The sequence below is a fragment of the Ambystoma mexicanum genome, chromosome 4p (genome assembly GCF_040938575.1).
Source record: "Ambystoma mexicanum isolate Mex_15411 chromosome 4p, UKY_AmexF1_1, whole genome shotgun sequence".
Classification (NCBI taxonomy): domain Eukaryota; kingdom Metazoa; phylum Chordata; class Amphibia; order Caudata; family Ambystomatidae; genus Ambystoma; species Ambystoma mexicanum.
The window spans coordinates 44,552,999-44,573,741 of record NC_090927.1 but is presented as its reverse complement, the minus strand read 5'-3'; the positions used below and the strand labels follow the sequence as shown (position 1 = coordinate 44,573,741).

Genomic DNA, 20,743 nt, shown 5'->3' with positions numbered 1-20,743 from the left:
CCTGATGCTTAAGAGTTATCAAATGTTTTATTTTAAATGGAGTTACAAATTACAGTTCAAGAAACACTTTGTCATGTCTACTGAAGTATTAAATGTGCATCTATGCAAGAAACAGTGATAACTAGTGAAACAGGTACTGAATGGGTACATCTCGTGCCTAAAGTCAGATGCTTGGATTGAGCGGTAATTTGATAGGTCATCGGTTTTATTTTCCAAAAGATGCAACAAATTTGAATACATAAGGAACGTGGAAATCAGTCTGGGTCATATATTATTTTGGAACCCTAACAATAGACAGGCACTTGTTTATTTCACAAAGGCAGGTATTATTAATATATTCATGATTGATTTATAAAGTGCCATCAGTGAAACGCAGTCCCTTGTTGGCGTCATAGGTTGGGAGGGGGTGGGGGCTTCAGTCATTCACAGCCTTAGTACACAGAGGTCAGATAAGCGTCGAGGAGGACATGCAGATGGAAAGAGCAAGGAGGGAACATGCAGGAACCCACACATTTCAATGAAAGGAGACACAGAAATGCAAGACAAAAGAACCACAGCAAAGGAGCAAAGTAAACCATTAACAGAAGGGACTGAAGGGAGACACAGCATCATCAATACTGTCAGGAGGCCCACAAGGGCTACATAGCACAGTAAACCATTAACAGAAGAGAATGGAGGGAGGTACAGCATCAATACTGTCAGGAGGCCCACAAAGGCTAAACAGCACGGTAAACTATTAACAGAAGAGCATGGAGGAAGGTACAGCAACATTGATACTGTCAGGAGGCCTACAAGGGCTACACAAAAGACAGGAGTCATGAATTCTAGAACCTAGGATTTATTTACACGCAAGTCAAATAGGCTGAACAGGATGTGATGCGGTCTCACTTCTCAGATGCGTGGTTGGTTTTTCCAAGAGTTCCTGTACCCTTGACAGTCGCTTGGTTGTTCATGAAACCCATTACCAGCCTAAGTTCCACACGATTTACCAAACAATTCCTGTTGGTACCACATCCAACTAAACGTAGGTGTAGTTCCTGTCAGGTTGAGGTGGTCAGACATAGTTACCTCCCCTTCCTAACACCCCACAAATACCCTGGGCCAGACACCATCCTTCGACAGTTTGTAGTTTCTTCCCCTTTGTCATCCTGACGATTCCTCCTCTGGCTCCTTGCCCGAATATTGTACCGTCTCCTGCGCCTGCCTTGGGACATCTTGGCCTGCTCCTGTCCTTCTGCTAAGTCTTATTAGGGGGACACTGCCTCTTCTCAAGCCCGATCTCACTGCATGTTATTGACTCCTCCTTACTACATCCACCTGTCTCATCTCTCCTTGTCCCCAATGCCTCCCGAACGTTACGTGTATTGTTCTTCAACTACATGACTCAAGCTGCTCCAATAACCAACACGGTCTGAATGAGGTCTTTCAGTTTTAAAGTTCTCTTCATTTTCCCCTGGGTTGTGCTTTTAGTGATGGTATTGAACTGTGTTCTGTAATTGCGGCAGGGTTGGGGTTTGTTGCTGCTCCTACTCCACATGGAATCACTTTGGCCTAAGGGGGTTGGCCCAGGCTTGCATCTGATCTTCCCGCCATACTGGATATCACTTCTCCCTCCCTGCTACTCTCTAGTCTTGCCTTAGAGGACCTATATGCTCAGTTTCTTCGCAGCATGTGACCTGAATATTGGTAAAACTCTAGGTAAGGTTTAAAAATACCCTAAATGTGTAGATGAAAATGGGCCTCATTACAAGTTTGGCAGGCCGGGGAAAAAAGGGGCAGTAATTCAGATTTTTGGGGGCGGCATTGGAATTACTGCTGTTTTTCACAAACAGTGGAATCATGCATTTGGAGGTAAAGTGGAGGATGTACCTCATACAACAAGCTAGAGGTAAATCTGCCACTTTGCACCACCTCCAACTCCACAAAAAAGTGAATTTACCAGGCAGTAAATCTGCCAAAAATCCCTATGGACTCCAAAAATGACGATTTACCACCACTTGTAATCCTGTGGTAAACCTATTTGACAAAGTGGCGGTAACAGTAATCACATTTGGTGGGAATTCAGTAGATTTACCACCAAATTACCTCCAAACTCGGTATGAGGCCCAATATATCCTCAGCGCAGGAATGCTGCACCCTGAGAAAATGATTTGATAACTTTCTATCACATGGGGAGAATTCTGTGTTTGGAAAACTGAGCTTGCAACATTGCATTAAGCAGGGATTGCAAGAGCTCACTCAGAAACCATGTTAAATGGAATGCCAAAAGTAAGATAGGCTTCTCCATGCAATGTCAGCCATAACAAGAGGGGCTTGAAGCTATGAAGCAACCCAGATTTAATGAGTGCCACCCTTACAACACCAGTAACGTCCACCCCAGTACTCTAGGTGACCAAAACACAATTCTTGCATCACAGGAGATTATACAAGTGATAAATGCACACATACAGGAAACGGTACAAACTGTTAAACCCTGGGAGTGTACAAATAGATTGCTTGCCCAAGTTAGATTGCCATATGCCCATCTGGAGATGCAGTTTTGGAACAGCTGGGAAGTGTGAGAAACCAGAAAGTGTCTCACCCGCTAGTCCCTGGGGATCTGGGATGCCGAGATGCGGTATCCCCTACCCTGTAATACCTTTACCCCATCCTACCAAGTAGGATATGTAGGAACTCTGCGCCCCCCGCCTTTCCTACACGAACACTCACACGGACAGCCCGCTCTGGGAGAAAACAGACTAACACCCTAGCAGTATACCAGACATGCCCCAATGCAAAGGTCAGGCAACGTCAGGCAATAACTGACTATTACTCACACCTGACTTCCATTGAACGTCCCCACATGGATAAAAGGTGGAGCACGAAAGCACAATCTGAGCGAGGCAAAGCACGCGAAGGGACAGCAGTTTCAAGACGGCAGCTGAACAAGAGGAGAAAGACGTCAGATTGAGAAGGGTTCACAAGGAGGGAGATACCCTTGAACTTTTCGTCAAAAAAAGAAATCATCAGATTAAAAAGAGGAAGGCCAGGAAACCAAGCTTAAGAACCCTGCATTGTGTGTCAGAGATACCCGGGACACTCACGCGCGACTAATCGAGTTGGGGAGAATCTGCAGCCACCATGGTACCGTCCTTGGCCCACAATCAAAGAAGCGCCAAAGAGATCAACACAGCCGGTGAGTTGAGGAGACTGATACAAGACCGGTCTGTGTTGAAGCCAAGGTTGCAAGCAGCAACATTGTATAACGAGCACTGGAACAAACATTGTTAAAACGTGTGTGATGAAAGCCGTGAGAAAAGTGAAACTGCTGATGAATGCCTGAACTTTGAAATGCAAGATACACTATTGTTGACAGAGTGGTCCGGCAGTACGTGGTTGCTCAATCGAAGGTCTCTGTACGGTACCCAACTGAGAAGTGACAGAAGTGAAAGTTAAAGTGTTGTAATGAGAAAAGAATTGTGAATCGAAGTGGTCCTGCGAAGGTTTGAGCAAAATCCTACGCACAGTCGAAAGACTTCAATCAGAAAGGAAGGTTTGGAAAATGAGATAAAATGGTTCGAGCCTGGCGGAGGGAGACCAATTGAGAATATTGTATTAAGGTGGGTCTGAGAACAGCGGAGGGGTCCCTGGTTGAACAAAGAATCACCTGAGAAATTGGGCTTAAGGAAATCCTGAGAAGAAAGGAACTTTGAATGTTTGTTTGTCGCATCAGGCCCTCTGTAATAAGAGACTTTGAATGGCAAAGAGACTTTGGCACAGAAGGGCCTGATATTGAGGTTTTGAAATGCATCCTCGTGCTGAAGAAGCCAGAGAATGTGCTAAGCTGGAGTGCACCGCATTGTACCGTGCTGAAAACATGGGAAAGGGAAGCCAACGGCTCAAACATCCTGACATATAATTTCTTGAACACTTTTCTTTTGTATAACATCATTTCCCACATCATTTGTATTTAGAAGTAAGGATTGACAAAAAAGTTTATTAGTATAGGCCCTTTTATTTTGACAAGACTCTACAAGGACTGCGTTATTATTTGATGGTCATAGCTTGCTCCATCTTAGATTTAGGATTGGATAGGCGTTTAATCAATCCATTGAAGTTCAATAAACACGCTTGAACTGTGATCACTTGTGTCTGTCTGTTTGATACCATGCCTTCCTTACAGAAGAAACATTTAGTTTCATGTACTTTTAAAGTTTTCTTGTGTCACAAAGTGTTTCTCATAGATCTCAACTCAGATGGAAAATCCTAAGAAACAGTAACTTGAGAGTTAGGCCATCTGAAAACCTTACACCTTATATAGTTAAATAGGATATCATTCACTGTTCATCCCAAACAGTTAACTTAAAATCTTGACTAGTCAAAGTCTGTTTTTTTTTTGCTCACTGAAAAAGGAACAAGTTACTTAGCTGTAACTGTTGTTCTCCAACATGGGTCTGGCATGGATTCACATGCTCATGAATATTCCCCGCCGTCAGGCTGGAAAGGAAGCCATCAAGCTCGTCCCAAAGAGGCTCCGGGGCTCGGAAGTATACTCAAGATACTTCCTCGTCAGAAAGAAGACAAGAGGATGGCGTCCCATCCTGGACCTGCGTCGACTAAACAAATACATCAAGGCACAGAAGTTCTGGATGGTCACCATCCAGCATGTGCTGGGCCACCTGGAGGAAGGCGACTTCCTATCGTCATTGGATTTGGAGGATGCGTACTTTCACATCCCCATTCTAAAAGGACACCAAATGTTTCTCAGGTTCGTAGTCCAAGGACAGCACTACCAGTTCAAGGCCCTCCTATTCGGATTGAAGTTGGCACCCAGGGTATTCACCAAGTGCCTAGCACCAGTGACGGCGCGGCTGCGCCTGTGCAGACTTCGGATGCACCCTTTACAGGAGTTCCTCGACGCCTGTTGGATGCAAGCGGCGGGCAGTTTCGAAGATAAGATCTCGCTCAACGAGGTCTTCCGCCAAGCAATTCGGTGGTGGGGCACCCGCGTGCATCTCGCGGCGGGCACAGACTTTCAGACCCGAGCGCACCAGGCGACAGTGACGAAGGATTCCTCCCTGGAGGGGTGGGGAGCACAAACCAGAGATCTTCACGCGAGAGGCCTTTGGCTCCCGGAGAAGAGGCCGCTCCACATCAACATACTGGAGCTTCAAGCAGTGCTCTGGTCCCTCAGGTCGTTCCTCCCGTCCCTCAACGGCAAGGTGGTGAGGATCTTCACCGACAACACCACCACAATTTTCTACATCCGGAAGCAGGGAGGAACCAGGTCCCCAGCCCTGTCCAAGGAAGCCCAGGATCTGTGGCATTGGGCCATTGCCCAAGGGATGTTTCTGGTACCCTTTCATCTAGCAGGGATAAAAAACACCATCGCTGACTCCCTCAGCAGGGAGCTGCGCTCGTGACACAAGTGGGAACTATGCCAGGATCAAGTGGATCGACTCTTCCAACGATGGGGCAAACCCCAGATCGATCTGTTTGTGACGGCGACAAACTCCAAGTGCCAGAGGTTCGCCAGCAGGTTTCCCCAGCCGAGGAGCATGGGCGATGCTTTCTCATTCCCCTGGTACGGCCTGTTCCTGTATGCGTTCCCTCCGTTGCCGTTGCTGCTCCGACTCATCAACCAGCTCAAGAGGTCCCGGTGCAGGATGATCCTTGTCGCACCAGCGTGGCCGAGACAGATCTGGTTCCCGGACCTTCTGGACTTGTCAGCGTCCCCACCAGTCAAACTGTCGACGGACGCAGATCTTCTCTCCAGAGAAAGAGGCGCCATTCTTCATCACGACCCAGAGTCGCTGAACTTGCAGGCCTGGCTCCTGCAGCACTAGAGTTTGGAGGATATGATATCCCGGCAGACTGCAAAGAGGTTCTTGCAAAGGCCAGAGCGTCCTCAACTCTCAAGTGCTACGGACAAACGTGGAAGAGGTTCTCTGTCTGGTGCCGTGCACAGAAGATTAACCCTCTAAGGATTACAGCCCCTCAAGTGCTACCGTACCTACTGTAGCTGGCCAAGGCGGGACTAGCGCATGCTTCCATCAAGATACACCTGGCAGCGATTTCCCGATAAACCAGAAATACAGGACGGCCATCCCTGTGGTCTCATCGCCTGGTGAAGGAATTTATGAAAGGACTGTTCCGATCGTTCCCGCCGGTGAAGGATCCAGCCCCGGCGTGGGAGCTCAACGTGGTGCTAACCAGGCTCATGGGGGCGCCATTCGAGCCTCTGCATTCGGCACCGTTGAAGTTCCTGTCGTGGAAGACAGCATTTCTTGTGGCCATCACCTCCGCACGACGAGTGGGAGAGATCCAGGCCCTATCCTGCAAGCCTCCGTACTTGACTTTTCACAAGACGAGGGTGGTGCTGAGGAGGCACCCCTCCTTTATGCTCAAGGTGCCGTCGGACTTCCATCTCAATGAGCCCTTGGTGTTACCAGTTTTCATCCCGTCGCTTTCGTCGCCGGCCGAGAGGCCTCTGCACTCGCTGGATGTAGCTAGAGTGCTGAAGTTCTACGTGGACCGCACAAAGAGTTTTCGGAAGACGTCACAGCTGTTTGTGAACTTTGGACCTGTGAACCAAGGGAAGGCCCTCTCGAAGGCTTCCATTTCCAGATGGCTCTCCGGCTGCATCATGCACTGTCACCAGTTGGTGAACCGACCGTTGCCCGGTCGTCCGAGAGCCCATTCGACCAGAGCAATCGCTGCTACTACGGCGTTCTTGTCTGGTGTGCCCTTGCTGGACATCTGCAGGGCTGCTACGTGGAGGTCGACGCACACCTTCACAAGATTCTACTGCGTCGATCTGGACTCCAGGGAGGAGTCCAGGGTCGGCCAAGCAGTGCTGCGCAACCTGTTCACCTGAAGGTGGGCCTGGTGAGGAGGTAAGAGTTGCTTAATGTTGAGTCTATGTAATGGTTAATGTTGCGCCTTTGCCACCTCCCGTGGTTGTGCATGTGTGTACTGCTATATATTCTTATATTCATGAGCATGTGAATTCATGCCAGACCCCATGCTGGAGAAGGAACAAGTTACTTACCTGTAACTGTTGTTCTCCTCCTTCCCCTCTGCGGCTCTTCACTTGGTCGTACTGCCACTTTACGTGCTATCAAATCTGAGGATGGCTGCCAGGAGAGGGGCTCAGTGAGAGGGCAGTCATTGGCTGGGGGCAGTATGACCCTGAGACCAGTGATTGGTTACTACTAAGAAAGACAGATCAGAAACGAAACTGATACTGATTTTTTCTTTACCGAGGATTCCCAGCCTGACGACGGGGAATATTCATGAGAAGTCATGTAACTCACCTACTTTCTGAGCGCATGTCAATCAATCAACACCTGGGAGGTCATTTTAAGAGTGTTATAGCTGAAATGTCTCATTTTCCAGCATTGGCCTGAGCGCGAGGATGCTTCATCTATTTTCACACTCTAGCAGCAAGTTTCTTTCTAGATCTTTGATGTGGCCACATTAACTTCATAAAACCACTTCATAGATTTCTTTTACGACATTTTCACAGCTGCTGGTTTAAAAAAACTAAACTATTTATTGTGCTTGACATAACAATAGAAGAGCGAGCAGTAAGTAGTAATCAACAATTACAGTAATGGCGTGAATACTTGGTATACAGTATCGACAATCAGATCGAGGGGGTACTAGAACAGTAACCGTTCAATACGCATATATGACATCATTCAGGGCCATCGTTCAGGTGGAAACGTTGACAGCGGAAGAAGGTGCAGATGAACTGTCATTGTTATCAGTTGACAGAGGAGATGTAGGAGCTAAACGGGGACCAGATATGTCTGGGTTTGGACATTGGTGGTTGCTGAGTCGCCCACGCCTCCTCCGTGTTGGAAGCCCAGGTCACATCGGACAGCACTGTGAATGTGTGGGCACTCAGGAGCGAAACCAACACAGCAGAATACAGCGTGCTGCGAGTAGCATGCATAGGCCAGCCAACTTTTGAAACTCTCCGCCAAGACCGGGGAAATCATGAAAGAGACATTTCAGTGGGGATTGGGTGAATTCGTGGTCCAGGATAGCTGAAAGTGTGGAGCAGGTCTCAGCCCAAAATTGGGTAAGGCAGGGGCAGGACCAGATCATATGGTTATAGGTTACATCTTCGGATCTACACCTGGGGCACATGGGAGAGTGATCTGGCGACATCCGATGTAGTCTAATTGTGGTGTAGTGGAATCTGTGTAAGATTTTAAATTGAATGAGTTTGAAAAAGGAGTTAAATGATACATTGTGGGTGCGAGCACACATACACTTCCAGCATTGGTCAGTTATATCGACCTCCAGGTCCCCAGCGCAAGAGTATTTGAGCTTATCAAATGAAGGAGAAGTTTTGGACTGTAGTAAGGCGTACAATCTGGAAACCTTCTCTCTGGTGCCTGTGGTGTTCATGATTTCAGCTAAAATAGGGTCGTTGGGGTGCATAATGGGGAAACTCTGATAGCTTCTCTTGAGGAATCGGCGGAGGCCTGAATGTTGAAGCCAAATGGATGATTTTATCCGTAGGGCATCTGGTAATTCCGACCATTCCAGAAAGCTACCTTGATCAAAGACATCTCGAATGGTTTTGAATCCCGCTTCCTCCCAGTGGCGCATCTCGGTCAGGGGGATGCAGGGGGCTCCTGAGAGGAAGTTCCAGATGGGTAGACAGCTGTAAAAGGGTTGAGAACTGCCGGACAGTGTCCACATTCTAGCTAGAGCAAAGAATGTGGTGCCTACTGGGTCCAGAGGGCTACACCTAAAGGTAAGGGGAGAAAGAAACAAGGGGCAGATAGCCGGTCCTCCAACCGCTCGACACTCGAGTCTTATGAGCAGGGGTGGAGGGCTTCGAGATGGTGAACCAGTATGCGCTTGGGCGACCAGCCAGTATTTTTCGAAGTTGGGAGCTCCGAAGCCGCTGCTCTCCATGTGAGCAGCCAATGTTTTCAATTTGAGATGAACTGCACCGGAGTGCCATAAGAATGTGTTGAGCGTGCGGCTTAGAGACTGGAAAAATTCCCTACCGGGCCACAGAGGGAGCTTAAGGAAACGATAAAGGAGTTGGGGAAGCACAACCATCTTCAAGATACCGATCTTGCCAGCAAGGGAAAGTGGAAGTTTGGCCCAGCCCAGACATTTCTTGGTAAGCGTGGTTAAATAATTCCGATAATTGGTCTCATACACTATGTCGGGTTGGCGAGCAACCACCGCCCAGAGGTAGGTGAGTTCCGATTGTGCCCATGTAAACCCCATGAGGTCGGGTGCAGGGGGGGTGGCGTCAGTGAGTGGAAAGAGAGTTGATTTTGAACTGTTAACCTTGAGTCCCGATAGCAGTCCAAAGTGGATGATGTCTTCTAGGATCGGGGCACGGTTGTGTTCTGGTGAGCGATTGAAGAGTAAGAAATCGTCTTCATATAGGGAGACAATATCAGATGTGCCCAGTGATCTCAAGCCTCGGTGAGAATGTACCTGCCGTATCCTGTCTGCTAGAGGTTCAATAGCTATGGTGAAAATCAGGGGAGAGAAGGGGCAGCCCCGTCTCTTGCTTCTGGCTATATAAAAGGGGGACGAGCATCTGTCCTCAATACGGACCCTGGCTACTGGATCCGAATACAGCAGTTTGACCCAAGAAAGAAAGCAGGGCACAAAGTTGCATTTCTCGAGCACCCGCCAAAGGTAGTTCCATGAGACGGAATCAAAAGCCTTCTGCATGTCGAGGGCTGCCGCCACCGCCTGAGTGTTAGGGTCAATTCGACTGATGATATTAAAAAGGTGGCGCAAGTTGAGGGATGTGGACCTACCTGGGATAAATCCCGACTGGTCTGGGAAAGGGGCCGATATGACCCGCATTGAGTGGGGGGTTTGTCTGGTTTGAGTAGGACAGTTATAATTGCTTCGCGGAGGGAGGGGGGAAGCGTACCCGTCTCGCAGGATTCTTCCCATAATGCCAGGAGTTGGGGGACCAGTCGGGATTTATATTGGTTATAAAATTCAATCGGGAAGCTTTCGGAACAGGGGCTTTACCTGAAGCGAGGGAATCAATGGCTTTCGATAATTCTTCGGCCGTAATATGTGTGTCCAGGCAGGTGCTAGTTTTGTCAGAAAGAAAAGAGAGGGGTAGGCTGTCCAAGTATGTGTCAACCTCCGACCTAGGGACAGTGTTGACCTTTGTGTATAAGGATTCATAAAACAATTGGAACTCTGCATTAATTTCCTGTGGAAGAAGGGCCAAGGAGCCATCAGGCCTTTCTATAACTGGGATATGTGGAGATCCCGTTTCCTGGCGGAGAAGCCTGGCCAACACGCGGCCAGGCCGCGCACACTCTCCATACTGCCAAGCAAGTACAGGATTATCAATTACATTTCTTTCCCTTTCAGCATGGGCGCGAAATGCATCTAATTTGATACCAATATTGGAAAGGGCTTTTGGAGACTGGTGCTGGGCATATTGGGACCTCGAGGGAGGAAAGTGTTGCTTTGCTCTTCGATATGTCTCTACGAATAACCTTGAGGATCCCGGACTCCTTGGAAATAGCTATACCCCGAAAATAGGCCTTAAACAACTCCCACAGAGTAGCCTGTGTGCGGACCGAACCAGTGTTCAGTGCAAAATAATCGTCAAAGGTTGGATTCCAGGTCAGCCTTGAAGTATAGATCCGATAGTGATTGTGGTTTCAGTCTCCACAAACAGATTTTTTGTGATCAGTACCCCAACTGAGCGAAATAGTCACTGGGTAATGGTCTGAGTGTGTCCTGGGGAGGATTGACATATGTGTAATGTTCCTAATGAGTATGTTGGACGTGAGCCATCTATCTATCCTGGGGTGTGAGTCGTGCACGGAGGAATAGAAAGAATACATTTGGGAAACGGGGTGCAACAGCCTCCATGTATCCGCGACCTCCAGTTGTGACAGGGCCTCCAGGATTAGTTTAGCAGCTCTGGAGAGTTGGCGGGGTCTGGTACCTGATCTGTCCCAATTTACGTCCAGGATTGTATTGAAATCCCTGCCCCAGATAGAGCAAGTAGATCAGTGAGGTGCGAATAGAACTCAGGGTCGTCAACGTTGGGCTCGTAGACATTAAGAAGTACAAACTCTTTGTCATGTAATCTGCCATAAAGTAAAACATATCGACCCAGGGGATCTATGTGAGACACAATGTGCTGAAACTTAACACTCTTATGGATCAAAATCATAACGCCCCTATTTTGAGTGGAGTAATCAGTGTAGTATCGTTGGGGGGCCCATATCTATGCAAACCTCAAGCAGTCCCCACATCGAGCATGTGTTTCCATTAAGAAAAGGATTTTAACCCCATGCCGCTCTACATACAGTTGTACATTCTGCATCTTTCTGCAATTACCGAGACCCCTGACATTCCAACTCATACAGACCAGTTTATGATCAGCCATCAGAATATGTGAGAGACAGGGGTATTACTAGGTGTTGTAACAGTATTCGGGGGACCAAGTCCGGAGACCAGTAGATGTGTCCATTAACGAGGTGCGTCCTCCGTAGTATAACCTCACACTCCTCCTCAACTGTACATGTCAAGCATCTTTTTCCATAACTTCACAACCCACCGCCCCCACCCACAGCCCTCTCCCAATCAGAGGGATGAAAACCCAACACCCATCCAACAAAACCAAAAACATTGGCATCATCGTCTGGTGGTGCGCCAGTTGGGCGGCTTCGCTTGCTTGCTGGGGACATAATAAGATTGACATGGTACTAACGCAAGTAGTAATCAAGACTGGTGGTTCAAGTACAACATTAGGATCTAACTATTAATGAACAAAAATACTCATTCAACATAGTGGTTAGAGCAAAGACTTCTCCACAGAAAAATATAGTCAGGAGCTTCCCGGATCAAGACGTACACCTCCCGATGATGAGCGTAGTGCAATCGTAGTTACTAGGATAGGTATGTTCATCCGGGGAAGTGCTCATCTATACATTTCGAAGCCTCTTCTGGAATAGTGAAGAAATAAACTTGATTTGAGTGTTCAATCCGAAACTTGGCCGGGTACAGCATGGCATTTTTGACTTCCAGTTCTTGCAGCCTTTTTTTGACTGCCAGAAAGGTTTTGCATTCTTGTTGAATGGAGACCGAGAAATCAGGATACAAGTGCATCCTGGCAGACCCCAGTGAGAGTTTCCCTTTGGCCCTTGCTGCCCTAAGCAATTTGTCTCAATCCGGGTAGTTTAGCACCCTTGCATTGATGGGGCATGGGGGCGCACCCGGTTTTGGTTTCGGCATCAATGCGCAGTGGGCTCGCTCTATAGCAAACTGTGGGGACAGCCTAGGAGAGTCAAGCAGTTGAAGTAAAGTGCGTTCAATATAGTCCTCCATGGCGCCTTCGATTCTGTCTTCCGGAATCCCAATGATGCAGAGGTTACGCCTTGAGTATGATTCGAGGTCTTCATTCTTGTTAGCAACCGCCGACACCTGTCTGGACAGTGTGGCAACCTCTGTTCGGAGGACAACTATGTCATCCTCAGTAGTACCCACCCTAGACTCGACCTCCGTGACCCGGCCATCCGTTTTCTCCATGTGGGCTTTGATTGACGATATGGTCCCATTTGTGTAATCAAGCTTAGAGTGGAGGGCGGTAAACCCTTCCCACATGAATACCATCATCATCTGGGACTCTGCAGAGTCAGCAGGTGCAGATGTGGTAGGCACGGGTTCAGAAGTGGCTTTGGTCAACTTAGATGGGGTCTTGGCAAACATGTTGATGGAGCTTTTTTTATTTTTTGCCGGCCCCTTTGGTCATGGTTCCAGCAAGTCCCTTGGTCAGTGAGCGAACCATATTGGGAAGGCCAGTGTGGTACCACGTTGCCAAAATGGCGAGCAGGATTACATGCAGTCATTAAAGCCTTGAAGTACAGGTAGCATGTTCTGCTCACCAGCGGGTCTGGGCTAGGTTTGCAGCACTATATATCCAGGAACAGGGGAGAGCTGATGATGTGGCTACCACCGCAGCTGGGAGGCTTAAGGTAGCGGAGTGGAAGATATGCGTGTTGAGCACTGCACTGGAACTCTCCTATACGCCGGGATCTAGGTGCACTGGGAAAAAAAAGAACCACAGTATTTAGGCTGGCTATAAATTCTCTAATAAAAAAACCAAGGTATGTGTTTGTCACTGAGGGATCAGGGTCAGCTAAAAATATCATTGGTGATGGTAGCTGAGTTGGAAGTGTTGGTAATTACAGCTGAGCTTCACGGTTTCCGACTGGACTGTGACTTCCCACGTATTTAGAGGGAAAGTAGGGATCTCCCTTTCCCAGGGATCCGAGCATCCGTTAAGCCTGGGGAGCATGCTGCGCCAGATTACAGCCAAAAGGGACAGGCTGCGTGGAGCAGCCGCGTTGCAGGGGGTAGAGTGAAGATTAAAGAAACGTGACGCCGAGCAGAGAGACAGGAATAGAATGCCACGTGTATGCAATGGCAGGTACAGTATAGGGGGGTAAGGTCCATGGAAGTAGAATAGCGGGCACCAGCGAGGGAACACATCGGTCTCCCCAAGTATCAGGCGAGTAGTAGGGGGAACACTGCACCACTGCTAGCTGCAGCACACTCAGGGCGTCGGACTCACCTGCTGCCTGAGGAGACGGCACCTTTCTCGTGTGGGGTGGGCGATGCTTCCGCGCTCCTCGTTGGTCTGGGTAGGAACGGCCACAGTCCACACCTAGGGGGAGGCAAGTAGCAGCAGAGTGGCTCACTCACCCAGTCCTAGAAGGGGGGAGGCAGCATCCCCCAGGCCACCGGGGGTATACAGGGGTTCGGGCTTAGCCCAGGTCTCTGCCACGCAGGTCCGCCAGGCAGGCAGTGGGTGAGGGGGGGCAGCAGCCACAGGAGATGGTGCGCCAAAGGCAACGCACTAGCCGCCCCCAGCAATGGGTGCCCGCTGACTCTTCTCTACAGCATAGGGCGAACGCAGGCCAGCAGCTGCTCGCCCCTTCCTCCAGCAGGCACCACAGCCGCAGTGACTCCTGGCGCAAAAGGTGGACCCCGCCGGATGTGGAAGTCGGATTGGGCCAGCGTTGCCTCCCGATCCCCCTGAGGTTGTGATATCTGCGGAACAATGTCACATCCCGGGCTGATTTTCAGGTGGCAGTCGGAGGTCTTGTGGAATGAACCCACAGTCTTCTTTCCGTTACATATTTCGCATTTTAGCAGATGTTAGGAAGAATGCGGTCTCCCAGCATGGAGCTCCTTTTCAGGTGGCCATACTCTGTTCAGCGCAATAGAGCCCCCCACAGCTGCTGGTTTTAACCTCTAGACCAGTTCTGGAAACTTTGGCTGAACAGATATTTTGGACTAAAACTCCATCAGCCCTAGCTAGCCTAATCAATGGCTGTGATCATGAGACCAAATCGGGAGAGCCTCGGGTTGCACAGTGCTGCTCTACACTAAGTTTGGTTTAATTATATGCATCTTTTATTCATAAGCTTTCCTTGAGGAACTTTCATCTTAGCTGGCATCGAAGATACACGATTACTGCTCAAAGGCATCAGTGTTTGAAGGTTCCACAGGATGGACTGCATGGGGGGTTCTGCTTCATAGTCACCATTACTGCTCAAAAGCATTAGTGTTTGAACATTCCACAGGATAGACTACATGGGGGGGTCTGCTTCGTAGTCATGGTTACTACTCAAAGGCATCAGTGTCTGAAGGTTCCGCAGGATGGACTGCAAGGGGGGTCTGCTTCTTAGTCACCATTACTGCTCAAAGGCATCAGTGTCTGAAGGTTCCGCAGAATGGACTGCAAGGGGGGTCTGCTTCTTAGTCACCATTACTGCTCAAAGGCATCAGTGTCTGAATATTCGGCAGGATGGACTGCATGGGGGGAGTTGCTTCGTATTCTGCATACTTAGGGAACAGCAGGATCATCATTTTGATGTTAATGATTAATTACCATTCAACTGCTGCGCAATCAGGGAGGAACCGGATGTCCATCTTCTTTCTGTCCTAAACCAACGTCTGCATTCTGATTGCAGTTTGCAAGCCTTTCCTGATATTTCATCATCTCCTCTCTCTTCGTGCACTCTTCTGTCTTAAATATCACACGTAGGGTCTCATGCAAAGCGAATAGACTTTTCTCAATATAGCATTTCTGAAATTCAGGATTGTTTCTGTGCGGTTTCGTGATGCTGTGTAAAAGTGAATTCATGACAGAAACTTGTCTGGCCTGGAAGTCAACCCGTTTTCTCCCATGTGGGCTCTTTCAGATTGAATTAGGCCAGCGACCTGCAACCTGCAGCCTTCTAGGTGTTTTGAACAGCAACTCCCATAAACTCTTACCACCGACTATGCTCACTAGAGCTGATGGATGTTGTACTCCAAAACATCTGGAGATCCAAAACACTTGTTTGAATAAACTAAATTGCTGGACTGTTATCATAGGTTGTCTGCGTTATGTGCGGTCTTGAATCTTTTTAGCACCCCCTATTACCTGTATGGTTTTTGGTGCATAATAAATAAAATCCAAAAGGTTGCAGGCCTCTGAATTCGACTTGTATCATATTTTCTGACATCCATTGCACACAAAGGGATTTCTCATGTGGCTTTAAAATGATTTTGTAACTAAAGCATTTCAGACATGCAGTGAACTGACCAGCTTTGTGTCCTTTGTGAGTTTTCTCCCATCCCGATTTTGGTTGCCTTTCTGACTCAGGCTTTCCTGAGATTCAAAGCACTGAAGGTTTTACTCCTGTTTGGATCCACACGATTAGCTGCTTCATTTCTGGAAGATACTTCTCAGACATGCAGGGGGATTCCCAGACATGCAGGGGGCTTCCCAGACACGCGGGGGGCCTCCCAGACATGCAGGGGGCTTCTCTGCAGGGTATTGTCCTCAGTAGCTTTTCACAGAGAGAATTAAAGATCATTAAGGGCTGATTTTGTTTCTGACATTCAGCGCCGTAGTATGGTTCTTTTGATGCATGGGTTTTTTGTATTAAGTTAGTTTAGAATTCTTGGCTGAAGCTTTTCTGTCATTCACTGCAGGGGAGGTTTCTCCTGCGTGGCTTCTCTGATGGGTAGTTAGGCTGCTTTTATCACTGAAACATTTCTGACATTCAGAGCACAGATAAGGTTTGGCTCCTGTGTGGCTTCTCTTATGGGTAGTTAGGTTGCTTTTCTGACTGAAGCATTTCTGACATTCAGAGCACTGATAAGGTTTGACTCCTGTGTGGCTTCTCTCATGGGAAGTTAGGTTGCATTTGACACTGAAGCATTTCTGACATTCAGAGCACCGATAAGGTTTGGCTCCTGTGTGGCGTCTCTCATGCATAATTAGGTGGCTTTTCTGACTGAAGCATTTCTGACATTCAGAGCACTGATAAGGTTTGGCTCCTGTGTGGCTTCTCTCGTGGGTGGTTAGGCTGCTTTTCACACTGAAGCATTTCGGACATTCAGAACACCAATAAGGTTTGGCTCCTGTGTGCCTTCTCTCATGGGCAGTTAGGTTACATTTGTGACTGAAGCATTTCTGACATTCAGAGCACCGATATGGTTTGGCTCCCGTGTGGCTTCTCTCATGGGCAGTTAGGCTGCTTTTGTCACTGAAGCATTTCTGGCATTCAGAGCACGGATAAGGTTTGGCTCCTGTGTGGCTTCTCTCGTGGGTGGTTAGGCTGCTTTTTACACTGAAGCTTTTCTGACATTCAGAGCACCGATAAGGTTTGTCTCCAGTGTGGGTTCTCTCATGGGCAGTTAGGCTGCTTCTCTGACTGAAGCATTTCTGACATTCAGAGCACTGATAAGATTTGGCTCCGGTGTGGCTTCTCTCATGGGAAGTTAGGCTGCATTTGTAACTGAAGCATTTCTGACATTCAGAGCACTGATACGGTTTGGCTCCGGTGTGGCTTCTCTCATGGGTGGTTAGGCTGCTTTTGTCACTGAAGCATTTCTCACATTCAGAGCACCGATAAGGTTTGGCTCCTGTGTGGCGTCTCTTATGCATAATTAGGTTGCTTTTCTGACTGAAGCATTTCTGACATTCAGAGCACTGATACGGTTTGGCTCCTGTGTGGCTTCTCTCGTGGGTGGTTAGGCTGCTTTTCACACTGAAGCATTTCTGACATTCAGAGCACCGATAAGGTTTGGCTCCTGTGTGGCTTCTCTCATGGGCAGTTAAGTTGCATTTGTGACTGAAGCATGTCTGACATTCAGAGCACTGATAAGGTTTGGCTCCTGTGTGGCTTCTCTCATGGGCAGTTAGGCTGCTTTTGTCACTGAAGCATTTCTGACATTCAGAGCACCGATAAGGTTTGGCTCCTGTGTGGCTTCTCTCATGGGTAGTTAGGTTGCATTTCTGACTGAAGCATTTCTGACATTCAGAGCACTGAAAAGGTTTGGCTCCTGTGTGGCTTCTTTCGTGGGTGGTTAGGCTGCTTTTCACACTGAAGCATTTCTGACATTCAGAGCACCGATAAGGTTTGGCTCCTGTGTGACTTCTCTCATGGGTAGTTAGGTGGCTTTTCTGACTGAAGCATTTCTGACATTCAGAGCACTGATAAGGTTTGGCTCCTGTGTGGCTTCTCTCATGGGTGGTTAGGCGGCTTTTCACACTGAAGCATTTCTGACATTCAGAGCACTGATAAGGTTTTGCTCCTATGTGGCTTTTCTCATGGGAGGTTAGGCAGCTTTTCACACTGAAGTATTTCTGACATTCAGAGAAGTGATAAGGTTTGGCTCCTGTGTGGCTTCTCTCATGGGTGGTTAGGTTGCATTTCTGACTGAAGCATTTCTGACATTCAGAGCACTGATAAGGTTTGGCTCCTGTGTGGCTTCTCTCATGGGTGGTTAGGTTGCATTTCTGACTGAAGCATTTCTGACATTCAGAGCACTGATAAGGTTTGGCTCCTGTGTGGCCTCTCTCAAGGGCAGTTATCTTGCTTTTCCAACTGAAGTTTTTCTGACATTGGATGCACTGATGAGGTTTTACTCCTGTACGGGTCTTCTCATGTAGAGTTGGATAGGTTTTTTGGCTGAAACGGTTATGACATTCTGTGTACTGATGAGGATTGTCTCCTGCGTGGGTTTTCTCATTTTGAGCAGGATGGGTTTTCAGACTGAAGCTTTTATGGCATTCATTGTCCTGGCAAGGTTTCTCTGGGGGTTTCATTTCTCCAGCTTGGATTGTGTTTAGCAAGAATGCAATAGCAGAGTGAACCTCATTACAGGGTCAGCCATTTTCATAGAATGTTCTATATTCATCTCTCAGTGCTGTGCTCCTGGTTTAATTGCATTGTAAAAAGGAAAGCTCTTTTTAGGAGCTTCGATTCTTCACCTCTGTGTGTCCATGCAGGTTCAATTTTTGACAACTTCTCCCATTTGGGTGCTCTCAGAGATTGTTAATGATTTAATGTCTTATGTTGTTAGTATGCTGATTGTGAAAAAAACATGTTTGTTAGGGTTATTGGATCCAACCTTGGTATGTAGTGTTTTCGAATTCAATGCACTGAAATGGTTTTCAACTATTTGCATTCTTTTGTGAATAAACATGCTATGAATTTAGAATTAAATAGTAATTCCAATTCAGACTTGCTTTCGGATCGCCTGCTCATCCATGCATTTTTTTAAAATTATTTTTTACTTTTCAGAAGCATTTCCTTCTCCCGGTTACCTTGACACTCTGAATATGCAATGCGCGTGGTGATAGAAATCCTTTTAATAGTGCGTAGCTTCCTCCAACCCCAGTTCTTGACCAGACTGGCCTTCTAGAAACGTCCATTCCATGAGATATCCAACATCCTCCCTTTTGTTACAGGTAAACCCATTCTTCGGGCATTTTACATCTTTACCCTTTGCTTTTTGTGTGCAGGCTTTAGAAAACTGTAAAAGAAAATGGACACATTATCTTTTTAAACAAATAAAAAAGAAACATTAGACATGCATAGTTTCTTTATTTTTGAAATAGTGTTTCATTGGCTTAGAAATATTTCACAGGTCTTTAAGGCTTCAAATTCTAAACCAAAGTCGTAACATGGCCAAAATGAAGGCTTAAAGCTCCAAGCCAGAATATTGCATCTTTCAGATCCTCCCATTTCCCTACAAATCTCCTCTGCATTTTATTCAGTCTTTGTGCAGAGCCCTAAATGGGTGCAGATGCCTTAGTGACCACACCCTTCCCTTTTCATTACATACTCTAGAAATACTTTCAATGTTTGGAATTTTAAGGCAATCTCCCAGCACCCGTCTTAACTGGATCACCCACAGCTCCTCTTTCAGACATTTCAGAAATATACTGGAGTTTCCCCAATGTCTTATATCCAAATAAGGGTGCTCTTGTTCTACCTGGCAACGCATATCTTAATACCAAACTCTGAATAAAGATACTCCATGCAGGTGACGTTCCCCAAGCCAAGGGATCTTCTCTAAAGTGCGTTCTCTATGCATTTCAGTAAAGTGGCTGCAGTACATTTTATCAAACGTCCACAGACCATTCCACTGCCCACTCATCCAGAGGCAGGAGCCTCCCTCAGCCCTCCTGCTCTCTAGAGGACTACCAGCGACGATCAACGTCACATGCTGCTGCCTGCAGCCCAACGCCCTCGATCGCATTATTGCATAGGTAAGCCACAACTCACCTCCTGAAGCGGCCCCCACCTACTCCAGAGCGGCACGAAACTGCTTCCACACCTGAATCAGCAGTGTGTGCTGATAAGGAACCCATTGTCCATGAGGAGCAGATGCCCAAAATGGCGGTGCACACATTTGTTCATGCAACATGTTGTTAAGCAATGTTAAACATCAACGGATTGGCTCCCGAACGCCATTTCCACACACATGGCAGACCGGAAAGCATGAGCAGGGCTCCCAGCACCAAGAGCTCACACTAAGGGCATTGCCTGTCCGAGCCCATTCCACTGCCCCCTCTTTCAAAGGCAGGAGCCTGCCTCAGCCCTCCTGCTCTCCAGAGGACTACCAGCGACGATCAACGTCATATGCTGCTGCCTGCAGCTCAACGCCCTTGATCGCATTATTGCATGGGTAAACCACAACTCACCTCCTGAAGTGGACCCCACCTACTCCAGAGTGGCACGAAACTGCTTCCACAGCTGAATCAGCAGTGCATGCTGATAAGGAAGACATTGTCCATGAGGAGCAGATGCCCAAAATGGCGGCACACACATTTGTTCATGCAACATGTTGCTAAGCAACGTTAAAAATCAGCGGATTGGCTCCCGACCGCCATTTCTGCAAACACGGCAGACCTGAAGGCGTGAGCCGGGCTCCCAGCACAAAGGCTCACACTAAGGGCATCGCCTGTCTGAGCCTGTCTGAGCCGAAGGAGCCTAGGGCCTAGAATGCGGACCTCTTTTTATAGTAAGGTAAGCGGCTGCTAACCGAACAAAACTTACGGCACCAACATATAGACAATTCCACATCTCCTGAGAGACAGAACATTGCGCTACGCGCAAAGTCCATGCACTCCCTAACATTAACACTACATCTACTGTAGCAATTTGAATGCAAAGTTTTAAACCTGACTCTGCCCCAGTAATAGCACGGCTATCCATGCTCCTATAAAAACACACTCCTCCCTACAATGTTTACCTCGAACAGGTCCACACGGACAATGTTATGCCGAGCCTATCTCTTGCCATGGCTATGCATATTTAGATTTACCCTAACCCACTCAGCAATATTGTTGTGTATTGCTCTATGTTTGTCTTTCATAGCTGAGCCAGCCAGAAATAGCCTAACTGCTCAGAGCTATACGTGCTTTTGTAATCAGATGTGT

At 47.7% G+C, this 20,743-nt stretch overlaps 1 protein-coding gene across 2 annotated transcripts in view; it reads right to left on the bottom strand.

The window, feature by feature from the left end:
• Positions 1 to 8: 8 nt before the first annotated feature.
• The window catches only part of LOC138452955 (zinc finger protein 268-like), a 115,018-nt gene continuing 94,283 nt past the window's right edge, over positions 9 to 20,743 (bottom strand). The window contains exons 3-4 of one of the 2 annotated variants that reach the window (XR_011260335.1): positions 13,586 to 18,831; positions 9 to 13,056 (exon numbers count right to left, since the gene is read on the bottom strand). Coding sequence is in view for 1 of the 2 variants with exons in the window: in XM_069605328.1 (XP_069461429.1) it covers positions 15,950 to 18,121 (2,172 nt within the window). In the remaining variant the exon portion in view is untranslated. Of the gene's footprint in view, positions 18,832 to 20,743 lie in introns of both variants that reach the window. The other variant, XM_069605328.1, reaches the window with a different exon arrangement.